The 12782-nt window shown below is 44.9% G+C and overlaps 1 protein-coding gene across 12 annotated transcripts in view; it reads right to left on the reverse strand.

The window, feature by feature from the left end:
* The window catches only part of EHMT1 (euchromatic histone lysine methyltransferase 1), a 127633-nt gene that overhangs the window by 45615 nt on the left and 69236 nt on the right, over positions 1-12782 (reverse strand). For 9 of the 12 annotated variants that reach the window (XM_026059716.1, XM_026059718.1, XM_026059727.1 and 6 more), the window contains 2 exons: positions 10027-10583; positions 7381-7422 (listed from right to left, as the gene is read on the reverse strand). In XM_026059716.1, the coding sequence (XP_025915501.1) occupies positions 7381-7422; positions 10027-10583 (599 nt within the window). Of the gene's footprint in view, positions 1-7380; positions 7423-10026; positions 10584-10752; positions 10867-12782 lie in introns of those variants that run through there. The other 3 variants (XM_026059726.1, XM_026059719.1, XM_026059725.1) reach the window with 2 other exon arrangements.

Raw genomic sequence — 12782 nt, forward strand, 5'->3', positions numbered from 1 at the left:
GGAAGTTAAACTGAGCCTTGGCATCCAAAAAACAAGAAAATAAATTTAATTCCTTTCTCTCTCAAGCATAATCACCTGTATTTGAAGATAGGAACACACATTCAAAGCAAAAGCACACAGCCCCTCCTCTAGCACATAATGTTACTTTGCCTAAAGACTGCAAAACTCTCCCAGCCTGCTGCTCCTTCACTTGTTGAAGACTGTTCCCTTTGAAGGTGAAAGACTACATCGCAGAGACAGAGATGGCAGATCCAAAGCAACTGCAGATAATGAAAAGTATCAGACACTATTTACACAGGCATTTGATTGGCTCTGGAGAAGATGAATGAAAGCAACAAGTACACCTATTCCCTGAAACGTATCCAGAGCGTTGGCTATCACGTCAGAGCATGCACAAGGAACACGTTGCAGAGACGTTTCAGAAGAGTGGGCAACAACAGGAAAGGACCCCTCTCTTTTCGGACAGCATTTAGCACAACGAATTCTTACAAAAGGCTTGGGTCTCCCACCTGCTAGCTTAATGAGCAATAAAGCATGGTGGAAGAAGGTATCTTCGTGGGTGGAAGAAGGTATTTGCCTGACATTGCAGGTTCACCTACAGTGCCGCCTCTGCCATAGCAAAGACCTGTCCAAGCTTACTTTTAGTTAGCTAGCTCAAGCACTGCCAGCCTAGCCGTTGCAGCACAAAATGCAGTGCATATTACAAAACCCCAGTGAAAAGCTGATGAGACTCAAGAGAATTTTGTACTCGCTACCCTACTCCCTATTGCTGGAGAAAGGCTTCCAGACCCCAACTCAGCTTGGGCACAATGCAGTTGGAGCTTGTACTCAAAACAAAGTCTCATCTAGTACCTTCAGTTGTGAAACCAGGACTCCTGCTGCTGCGTTTCCTATAGTGCTACACCTTTTGCAGCAGTCAGGCTAACAGCCCAGAGCAGGGGTAAATGCTGCCATTCCGATCTGACAATATTTTACACTGGCTTCGTTCTCCTGTCCTTAACATCATCCTTAATTAATGACCTAGCCACATCCACACCCCTCCATGCATCTGTCCACTCAACTGTCAAGTAGGAGGCAGGTTTTGGAAGAGATGCTCCAGAAAATCAAGAGCACAGTTAGCAGATTACAAGCTCTGTGGTGGCAATGTTTTAGTGCTGCTCCACTCGCAGGAAAATAGTTCTTCTTATGGGACTCCTGGAGCAACAGCTGAAACACCAAAACAGAAAGAGGAATCCAGGCAAAAGAAAGAAAGAAAGGAAAAAAAGAAAGAAAACAAAAAACCAAAGCCACGAGCAATAAAGACACTTTTTAAAATCTAGGTTCAGACAGGTACCCTTAGACACTGCTTTCGAGTAATGTGACCTTGTGAACAAACGGGGAAGTGACTGCTTCTTCTCATTACAACTCTGCCATGTGAACACTGCTGGCAGAAAGCGAGGAACTGGTCACAGACAGAAAAGCTATAATGATAATCAAAATTGACCTGCATAAAGAGGCCATCAAATTTCCAATGATTCCTGCATCAAGCCCAAAACTTCTGGCTGAATTACATCTTTTCTTAAAAGGCATCTAGTCTTGAATTAACAATTTTAAAGATGACAAATCCACCATATCCTTTGATATGTTGTTCCAATGGTTAATTGCTCTGTCAAATAGTTAAACGCATCACGCCTTTTCCCCTAAATTAAAAAGCTCTGTATCATCAGAAACTCTCCCTCCAAGTGGATACTTCTAGACTGTGATCAAGTAGCTATTTTTTTTTGAACTTTCTCTTCAATAAATTTAATAGAATGAGCACATTAGGCATCTATAGGATGATTTTCTGCACATCAGATCACGCCTGAGATCGCTCCCGGTTCTCCTACCCCTTAAAAAAAACATACGTCAGAGTACTGGGCACAGTATTCTAATAATAGCCTCAACAATACTATTTATACCTCTAAAAAGTCCCTGGTTTATAGATCCAAAGGTTAATGTTAACTCTTGGAATTAGAATTATTCTGAGAATTCCCAAGTCCCCTGGAACATCATCTGCTTTCTATATTTTACTTAAAATTAGAGAAAAAGATTTGAGAAAGACAGATCTCCTGCAGAGCTGCCTGCAACTATACAAGGGTACGTAAGGCCTCTGCTCTCTGCCCTTAGATGCAGGTTCTTGCAACTGGCCTCTGATAAAATGTGCTATTATTCATACACATTAAGAATTCACATCCAGACCATGGGAGACTGTCTGGAAGAACATAAAGAATCAAATTTTAAAAGAAAAAGTGGTATGTTATTAGCTTGGGGTTTTTCCTCTGCCCCTGTAATTACAACACGGAAATAAAAGAAACTTCTTCAATAGGGCTGCATGACAACTGTTAAATGCGACTTTCTCATGGCAATTCCAATAAAACAGTTTTTAAATCAAATTAAGTCTCGTGAGATCTGAATTATTACTTGGAGGCATATACAGCAAAACTGAAGAGCAAGATTTTAACAACAGAGGTGACTGGATCTCTCAGGAAGCCTCATGGCACAGGAAGCTTAGGGCAGCATTAAAAAAAAACAAAAAATCCTAAATCAAAGGATTGGACTAAAAAACAATTAGCGATCTGAAAGTATGAACAATTTCCTCACCACCTTTCTTCATTCTTAGCCAGATAAAAGAGACAGTGTTACCAGTCTGCTGTTATTGAAGTTTACCCCTCCAGTAAGAATATTAAGTGTATTTAGCAGATTGCACGTTATTCTTCTCCTGCTTCCAATGTCTCTGAATTGTCAGTACCTCAACCCAGCCTGTAGATACAGTCCGCAGTGGTCTCTCAGAGCAAGCTCTTAGGTTCTCCTCTGTCTGCTCCAAACTGAAACACTTCCAGAAAAGAGGCTTTCCTAGTCTAGCACACCAGCCTTCTAAGAAATTTCTTCTTCCTTAAATCCCACCAAGTTGCCCCAGGGCTGGTTCAAGCCTAGCTGGGCCCTTCCTTGCAGAAACACGTGTGGGACGTCCCCTCAGGAAGGGCTGTCCTCTTCTCTTCCACAGCGCTTTGCTTCTCAGTGCCGGTGCGAGGCCACGCGAGCAGGTGACGCCGCAGAAGTCACTGCCTCAGACTCTGAAAAACGTTTCTCACCCTTCCGGTTTCAAGCTTATTTTAGCACGAAGCTCACAGATCTGCCTGCAAGCCCCCAGCACGAGCAGAGGCCATTCCAAAACGCTGTGGTCCTGCTTAGCTACAGCAGGCTCACTGCTAGGCAAAAGCTGGTCCAAGGGAAGCCCTCGAACGACGAAGGTTTCTACTGCAGGACCCAGGCCTGGCTTGGGGGGAGCCAGCTCTAAGCCACCTCCATCTCCATGGGCTGCTTGGTCACCGGCACGGCTCAGCACACTTAACGCTCCTGGCAGGTGCTGCAAGTTTTTCCACGCTCATGAGGCCTTTTCTGGAGGTTGCACGGATCCATAAGGCAGAATATCAAGCAGATACCTCTAAAACTGCTTGGCAGCCCAGGATCAATCCGAGCAAACTCCTGCTTCTTGGCTTATGGCCTCTCTTACCTTTTCCCAGCCTGGCAGAGGATGCGAGAACTACACACGCTGGTGCTGGAGAAGGACAAACAAAGGGGTTTTCAAATAACAGGCATTTCAATAAACCCAGCAGAGCTGATGGCTAGTCGGCATCTACTCATCCAATTTGCTATGACAAATCCTAACACGTTACTGCTTTGTCTCCTGAAGATCCAGATTCCTCCTCTTCATGTGGCAGGCGACTCTCTGCCAAGGATGGAAAACACCAGACTGGCAATGCTGGAGGCTGCACTAGAAGTGACCATGCTGGAAAAGGGCAGTATGGCTTTCCACGAACTGTTGGACATGGACCGATCTGTTAAGAATACTAACTAGGGTACACTCAAAGTTACATGCTTTTTTAACTAAGCAGACTCCTACACTCAGAAATTGGATGAAGATCATCTTGTTTCACTTAAACCAACAAACATTCAGGGAGCAGAGACTCTCTGTCTACACCTGCACCTCTAACACCTACATAGGCTCCACTGAAAATGGCAAAATCAGAGGTGAGAAGCACTATTACTGACCGTAAATAAACTCCATTGCTGTATGTTATCCTTGTGCAAAACAGTTGTGTTTTCGGGGGAGGGGGGGGTTGTTTTGTTTTTTTAAAGCATAATTGAGAAAGCTAAGCATGATTCTGTTCTAATCTAACCATCGCAGTTCTAGAGATGTATGGTTAGGACACCTCTGTGCAAAGGCAACTCAAGGCCACAGTTTGAGCTCCTTGTGGTCCCCATGTTGCCCTAAACACCACACTAATTCAGACCACTGGAGGCCAAGAGAGAAATAAAAACAATATGGAAAGAAAATGCATTGCTAAAATCTGTCTTTCTCACCACTTCTCATGTGGTATCGGCTAATCCTATGTAAAAGGCTGTAAATTCACTATTGCATGTTGGGCGCTGCAAGGAAGAGTCAAGAAGCTGAAGACAGCTATTCCAGTGCTCAGAGTATTATTTCCAGAGATGCTTGTGTCTGGACACAGCAAAAATGGGGCCACACGTACGTTCAACACCACTGTCAGAGGAGTAGTCAAGAAAGCTGCTTAGGTTGGGACAAGAACACATTGTTTTATGTGTTTATAAGAATCAAACTCAAGAACCTGCTATGTTTTAATGAGATCAACCATGTTTCTGTTATTGGCACAGAAGTCCCCTACAGCAGTAGGGAGAAGCTACTAAAAATGGCAAAGAATATCCTGCATGGTTTTTTTCCAGAAGCAAAAATGAAGAACAAACAAACCTTACTAACTGAACTGCGTGTCGGTTTGACAGACCGCACAGAGCATTCTTCCCATCGCCCAGCAATTAAGAGGTCTTTTGTTACCAAAGCAAGCAAGCGAGCAACGATGAAAGGAAAACTAGACAGGAACTATATCCAYGGGTCGGTGCAAATGCACTGGCAAGCTTCCTGTACACAGTGTTTCAGAGTAGGGCAGCTTTGAAGAGTGTACCAGAAGGACTGCCATTCACTCTCAACATCTGACACCAGCTTAGAAAGATGAGCTGTCTCATTTCTCTTAAAGATTTTCATCTCCAGCACTGTACGAGGCAGTTTTGTTTTTTTAAAAACAAAGCCAACTAGCCAGAGGACTAAACTAACTGCCGCTGCCACCAGGCAACAAGGCAGCTGTCACGGAGCAACCCTCTGCTCTTCATCCATCAGTTGGGGGGATGCGGCGGGGGAACGAGATTTGTACCAACGTGCTGCCTTTGAACATTACAAAGAAGCAGCTCCCAAGGGTTTCTGCCTCTAACAACTGGTGAATGATATTTAAGCAAGAAATACTGATGCACTATAAAAAATTTATCACAAGCAGAGGACAATATCTACAAGAGCTGTAGTACTGCTACGTTCCGTTTCCTCCACAGTTGCTACAGAATTAGAGTTTTCACTACCAAATTTCACACCAGCTGCAGAGGAATCCTGACCGCAGCATAAATGCTACCTTGGAACAACAACAACAAAAAAACCCCTAATCTTAAATCAGACAAGCCACATGACTAATCTATCAATGACCTTTTACCTGAAGATAACACCCACTGCACATTAAAAGCGTGATTCTATCCCAATTTGACTATAATTGCACTGATTTGTGCATGGTCACGTACCTGCATAAAGTTATACTGCTTTAGGCTGCCACACATACTACGCTAAGTGTAAATGTTCATAAACCAAGCTAACAAAACTGCATTTAATGGGTTTAGGAACTAATGCTATTAAGAAGTATGCGCTCTGGTGGACCGGAAGAGACCCCATCCCTTGCCACCATCCCCTCCTAGACCAGGGCAGCTTGAAGGGAAGGAAGCGTTCACACTTCAGTCGAAATGAGACACAGTAGCTCAAACCAGTTTCAGTAATAAATCTTCTGAGAGAAAGAGGTCTGCTGGGGATTTGGGCCTGGGACGGTTAGTTTTGAAGGGCAGTGATGAGCAGCTGTGACAGCAATCTTCAACCAGCACAGCTGGAGCCAGCAGCAAATGCATGTGACAGCATGAGTATAAGCATGGAATGAAAGGTACTGCACAACATAAATTCACTTTCTTCATAAGTCTCCAGGAACTTCACTATATAAGAAGTCCTACACTAACAGTAGCCTAAAACTTCTTCATTCTTGAAGGAGATTCTCCACATTTAGCTGTGCCCAAGCTCACACAGGTGGACTTCAAACATCCAGTCTGTACACCCACACATGAATACCCCTCCGGAGAGAGGGCCTGGAATTTGTGCATCTTCTGTGTCCAGACAAGCTGACAGCAGCATTTCAGATCCGATGGAGAGCTCCACCTCACTATGTCCTTTACTCTTCTTATACTTTTTTATCTTGAGGAGACAATATCCCCATCAAGATCCCAATTAGGACTTGCCCTTTGTTTTCTGCATATTAGAGAGTCTGAGGCAGCTGAGCAATCCCAGACACTCGCTAGCTGCCAACCGCTACCCGTCTGTCCCAGAGGGGTGAACCAGAGAAGTCCTTAGGTATCTGGGGAGTCCTGCAGAGCACCCACAGGCCACGCTAGCCCAACGCCCAAACAACACTAGGCACCGACATAGAAAATAATACTGTACAGCAATACCAACACCTGTGTGCACCTGGAGGGAAAGCAGCTTACTGGTCCTGGGATCAGACATTTAGCAGCAGTGCAGCTCAAAGGTACATTCATGAACATTTCTCAGGGCAGAAGCATCAGCATAAGCCACCTCTGCTCCCAGCTCCTCCTTCCTGCCCAGGCTTTGTGCCCCCCCCCGTTTGTAGTGGCACCTGCATTTGGGGTTCACACTGTGAAACAGACTGAGACTAATTTCACTGATTTTGCATAATTTTTTTCTGACAGTTCAGTTCCCTGGCCTGGTTCCTCTGCACAGCATAAAAAAATACAGCCCAAGGCATGCACCTCCATCTATGGCCTCATGGTCACCAAGTAATGCGCAGGAGCGTAACTTGGGTTTCCCAATCCAGCCATTTGCCCCTCCCATTTCAAGAGATAACTATGGGATGGTTCCACTATCCTTTATCCCTTCCAGACATGTCACAACATAGTTATGCTCAGGAGGCAAGAGCTGGAGTTTCTGAGCAGGAGAGGCATTCTCAAAGCCCAGGACACACAAGCACTTGCCTTTCAGTCTGTTGTCTCGCCTTGGAAACTTTTGTGTTCTTAATGAGGTTGTAAATGGATTAAGAAGGAAAGAAAGTAGTGCTTCCAAAGGTGCAGGGTTTGTGTTACTGCATTGACTAATCAAAAGGGGAGCAAAAATGACACTGTCAAAAACTCTTCTGAGGTCTCTGCTTAAAAACAACCTTAAAATGGGACAACATCAATTAAAATTGTCACCTGTTTCAGAATCAGCTTCGATCCCAATTCAGGAAGCAACTCCTAAACAGAGAAAAAGCTGGTTAAATATATGAGAAAATTATCTTCTTCCTTTCAAAGACCAATCCACACATACAGGAAAAGGCCACCAAGGTCCCCTGACAGCTATAAGATTGGAGAAAACAATTTTTTTGGTCCCAAGTGGGTTTCTGCAGGAACCATAAAGGAAATAATCTTTAGAGTTTTGCAGGCAACAAAACACTGTTTTCCCCTCCTTCGCTCAGGCAGCACAGGTTTGCAAGAAGAGTCTACCAAGAAAACACCAATGCTCTAAAGATTAACAATGAAAACTACTGCCTCCTGTAACGTCAACTTCTGGGTGGTTTCCACAGTTTGTTTCCTGGAATACATCATCTGCTACCACGTAGTTTTTGAAAGGGAAAAGGTGCGAATGTGGAGGCTGGTGCATGAAAAGTTTCTGCAATGCTGTGTTGATGAGCCTCTTATAAGTAGCTCAACAAAGAAACACACAGGACACAGAAAAACGACAACTTGCAGGACTTTGCTACTCAAAAGAAAACAGTATGTAAATTCTGAAGACAATGGGGGCAATTCGGTAGCAATTATCAGGAAGGCTGAACAAAACAGATGTTTTATTGTCTGTAGAAATGAGATCAAATCTTGAAGACCACAGGTTCACATTCAGCTAGAGGGACTTGTGCAGAGAATGCTACAACAGCCTCTTTTTACCACTGGTTCTGTGAATTTTGTTTCTCTCCCAATTTTAACCCCACGGGAAATGGACAGGCTATGCAATTTGTAGAACGGCTGAACAACTGCAGGCTTTGGTTTTTGCAGTTGTTGCTACTGCGTGAGCAAATGATGATAAACAGCACAATCACAGTAACCTGTGTAACTCAGCAAGGCAAACATTCAAAAAGTTGCACGCGGCTTTCTAGAGATGAACCTTAAACCCCAAAAGGTTGATTAAAAAAAAAAAATTCTTTTGATGCATCATAAAATATGAACGAGAAGAAACACATTGGGCAAGACGTTCTCTCCCAACGTGGCACTCGTCTCTTAAAAGGGAATTGCCTCTTTCAGTTCCCCAGCCCCAAGGGATCTCTCCCCGGCAAATTCACAGGGGTCTGAGGGTTTGCCCTGCCTAATCTAAGCGTACAACAAGAGGCTGCTGAAGGAAAGCTGCAAGGCAGTTTTGCTTGCAAAACCGTGTTTCGGTAAGCAAAAACCTTAAGTGAGATTTTCATTGGGCTGCATCTGGGCTTCCCCGGTTTCTAGCCAAAAAACACAGCAGGGGCACGCGCACGAGAGAGAATTCAAATGCAATTCGGGGAAGACAGAGGGGAAATTAGCGGTTTGGGGGAATGGTTGTGAAATCGTGGCAGGCGTGGTTTCTGCCCCACTACTGAGGCCATGTGCCCAGGAGATTCGCAGTCTTCATGTGCTCTTTGGACTCCCACCTGCTTCCGGAGCCACAGGTGGTGCCGGCAGCCAAGGGCACCTTTCCCCCATCTGTGTCTGGCTAGGTGCCAAATACCTTTTTTTTTTTTTTCCTTCCCCTGCTCCAAACCACAGTGATTCACAGCTTTGAGAGCTTTATACCGTATTATTCCTGTGCTGCAACACATGGGTGACATGGGAGGATAACTTTGCATTTGCCTGTAGATAAAGTGGTGGTAGCTAACAGTGATCCATTACCCAACCTTCACCAATTTATTTCTGGGTGTGGCTCACATTGCCAAGGGTGGCTCACAACTCTCTCCTTGACCTAGGTACGAGATACCCAAAGGCCTGTCTCTCTCCATCATTAAACAAAGCATGATGGAATGATCTAGCTCATCATATCTAAAGAGGAAGTGTCACAGGGCTCAAGATCAAGTGCTCATAGCGGAGCTCTGTCTATTCCAATATCTACACCCCAACATTTTGCAAAAGAACCAAACTTTGCCAGTGTTTCAGATATAAAAGAAGGCCCATTTCTGTTCAACCTCCTGTAGCTTGGTCACACCAGATCACCTCAAATCCCATTTTGCCTCTCCAAAAAAGCAGATCTCCATGTTTTTAATAAGTGATGGTAAATCCACCCTCAAGGACTCTGGAGGGAAGATTTCTAAACAAGCTGCATTAGTAAAGGCAACATATAGAGCAGGACCAAACATCATCTGGTTTGCTATTTTAATGATATGGCAAAGTAATCAAGTTATCTAACATATCAGCTTCTTGACAGCTTCCAAGCCTAGGAGAAGCCTCAAGTTAACACGCTATGCTTAATTTCCTTTGGGTCAAACTGATAAGAAATCTAATTTGTTTCACGAGCAGCTCTGGATTTCAGCAGACGGCTGATGAGCAACACAGTCGAGAGAGAGAGGCCATTCAGTGCATCTCATAGATCCGTTGGAGAAGGTAATTGATCAACTGTATATTCAGAAACACACTGGGGAAGGGAGCTGATGGTGGCCACGTGACTCTATTTTAACACCTCTGCCTCCGTGCAGGAAGGAGAAGGGGGTGGGGGGAAATCAATCCACTCAGTGGACACCTCCAAATTATACTTGTTCACATGCAGCAAGGTATCCCTGTCACACACAAAGAAAGCCAAGACCGATCACAGCAGCAGCAGCATTGACTGCTGGGCATATACGTTACCAGGCTAGGGGTGGGTTTAGGCATTGTCTTCCGTGCTCTGTGGACCTTGACTTCAGCATTAGCAGCGGTGGCTTTTTTAGCATCCATGTCCTTACTGCCCTCCCCGAGCTTGGTTGGCATCGTGGCTTGCATCTGAGAAAAGGTGCCCACAGTTCTCCCTTTGCTTGCTCCTCCTGGAAGGGTTTTTGCAGCATGGCCGGTGAGAGAAGCAAAGGTGCTGGTAGTCCTTAGAGGTTGCTCCTGTGCCATCTGCTTGGTTAGAATATATCCATTGCTCCCTGTTACAGAAGTCTGTGTGAAGTCATTAGCTTTCATATGGTTTTGCTTCCCAGTCTCACCATCTCGTTCAGAAATGCCATTTTCTGCTATCCTATTTAATTTAGTACTAGAGTCCTGCTGGCTCACTTTCGTATTGTCCTGAGTGTTTTTAGCTGGGTTTGGGTGGCTACCAGCTTCGCTGTGCTCACAGGAACCATTGGTTTCACCATCTACTGCCATTTTTGGTTCCCCTGCTTGCTTTTCTGTAGCACTTTCATCTGCAGCCATGGCATTAAATCCTGGAGAAAGAGGGAGGATAAGGAGGAAGAGGGGAGAAAGAAAGAGTCACAAGTGTTATCAAAACTCCATAAAGAAGGTACAGCTACTCACGGTGGCTATCAAAGGGCAAGTAACAACCCCAGCAAATTGCCTGCTACATATATCCAATTAGACTGCCTATTTACCTACCTGATTGGTTTGGGCTGGATCCTCAGATGGTGAAAATCGGGGTAGTCAGTTGAAACCAGTACACTCATTCTGACTTATCTCAGCTGCAGATGTGGCCATTTATTCCCAGCTATGGATTTTTCAAGGTAAATATTTTTTTTAGCTTTTCCAGTAACTGCATTTACTGGAACATATGTCAAAACCTCACCTGTCAAAGAAAATTCTGCCCATCTTGCATTCAAGTCTGTGGCAAAGTTGTTTACAGGGCCAGATTTACACAAGAAAAGCTTGCTGGTAAAGCTGTACCGGTAAGCCTCTGTGGGATAGACATAGCCCAGTGGTTAAATATCTACATCAGGGCTTTGCTGTTACATGAAGCATCACAAGGAGCAACTCCCTGACAGACGTAGCCCTCCTGGCAATATTGTCCAGCAAAGACCAGTTTAACACCCTTTTGCCAGGACTAAGCAGCCCAGGATCAGGACTCCCGGTGTCGTTTCAGAGGCAATAGCCAGAGGAAACACAGGGCCAAAGCACTTTAAATGCAGTTCTAGACAAAAACAATTATGTGATTCAAATGCAGACTGAACTAAAAGCTCACTCACAGAAAAACAAAGGGATGGGGCCATGTGAAAAGATTTTTTTCTCCCTTCCCCAAATACTCCTCTGTTCCCCCCCACACCAATAAATTTGTCCCATCAGAGATTTCAGACCCAAGATGAAAGAATCCAAATATGAACTTCACATGTACTTGCAGAAATGTTTCCAACAAGACAAACTAGCAGCTCCCCAGGCAACCAGAAGTGATAACAACTCACTGGCACGTTCGGTAGAATGATTAAATCAACCTGCTGTTAGGGATTCCTTGTATTGTTTTCCTTCCAGAGGCCAGACAGATATGAAAAGCATCAGAAAATGTATCAGCTAAAGCTTTGTCCAAGTGGGCTGTCAAAGCAGGTAGGACTGATTTATAACCAGCTCGAATCAAAGTCACTTTGGCCATGATTATTCCGAAGGGCCTGGAGTCAAACCAGAGGCCAGCTTTCCAGGTCAGGCCAGCACAGCGGGTAACTGCACCTCGCTGCACACGGCTTTGAAGCCTGAACACGCGAGGAAAATTTTAAAAAATCTGAATGCCTCTGCTGATCTGGCAAAACCTGGTGCAAGTCTAAAGCACACCGAGGAACCAAGATCCAGGACGTCGAATTCGATATCCCTGGGCTAGTGCTTCACAGCTTAGCTCTGCCAGGCTGGCGGGGGCCGCAGAGCACAGGCAGCTGAAAGCCAACACCAGGCACGGCCGGCTGGGTCCGGAGGAGGAGCATGGCCCAGCCCTTGGCAACTGCTGCTCCTCAGAAAGCAGCAAATTCCCTTACCATCTTGTGACAAGGATCAGTGGCAACTGGAGGGGAAAAAAAGAAAGAAAAAAACCCACTATTTGAGGTTCTGCCTCCCCCCTGCTTTTAATGTGTTCATTCAGGCAATCTTTGCTTATGACTGGGTTAAGCTCTAAGATCTATTTTGATACTGATTTATGCAGAGATAGCACTCACAGATACAGTCTCTAAAACCAACGCTTTCAAGCACCTGAAACTGTAGTATTCCCCAAACCTCCTGCTTTTTTGGTGCTCATCTGGGATTTAAAGAAAAACATTTCCAACATCAAATTCGAAGCCACCTTAGAGCTGGGCAATACACCTAGAATCACACAAGAGACCTCAGGAGATCATCTAATCCAACCTCCTGCCGTAAGCACAGTCAGTGCTCAATTCAAACCAGGCTGGTCTCGAAAACCTCCGACGATGGAGACTGCACAACCTCTCTGGACAACCTGCTGCAATGCTCAACTTGTTCCACCCTCGTCCTGACCATAAATGACAAGCGGAGTCTCAACACGGCCTCTCAAAACTCTGTCCCTTATTTCAAACCAAAAGCCACAGAGGTTGGGTGCTCAGCAACTTATTGGAAAGCGTCTTCAAAACCTGACGATGAATCATAACTCTTCCCTAGAGTCCACCTCTGACAGTTTTTCCTGATGAGGAACTTGCATT

The sequence above is a fragment of the Apteryx rowi genome, unplaced genomic scaffold, assembly GCF_003343035.1.
Source record: "Apteryx rowi isolate R43461 unplaced genomic scaffold, aptRow1 scaffold_16, whole genome shotgun sequence".
Lineage (NCBI taxonomy): Eukaryota > Metazoa > Chordata > Aves > Apterygiformes > Apterygidae > Apteryx > Apteryx rowi.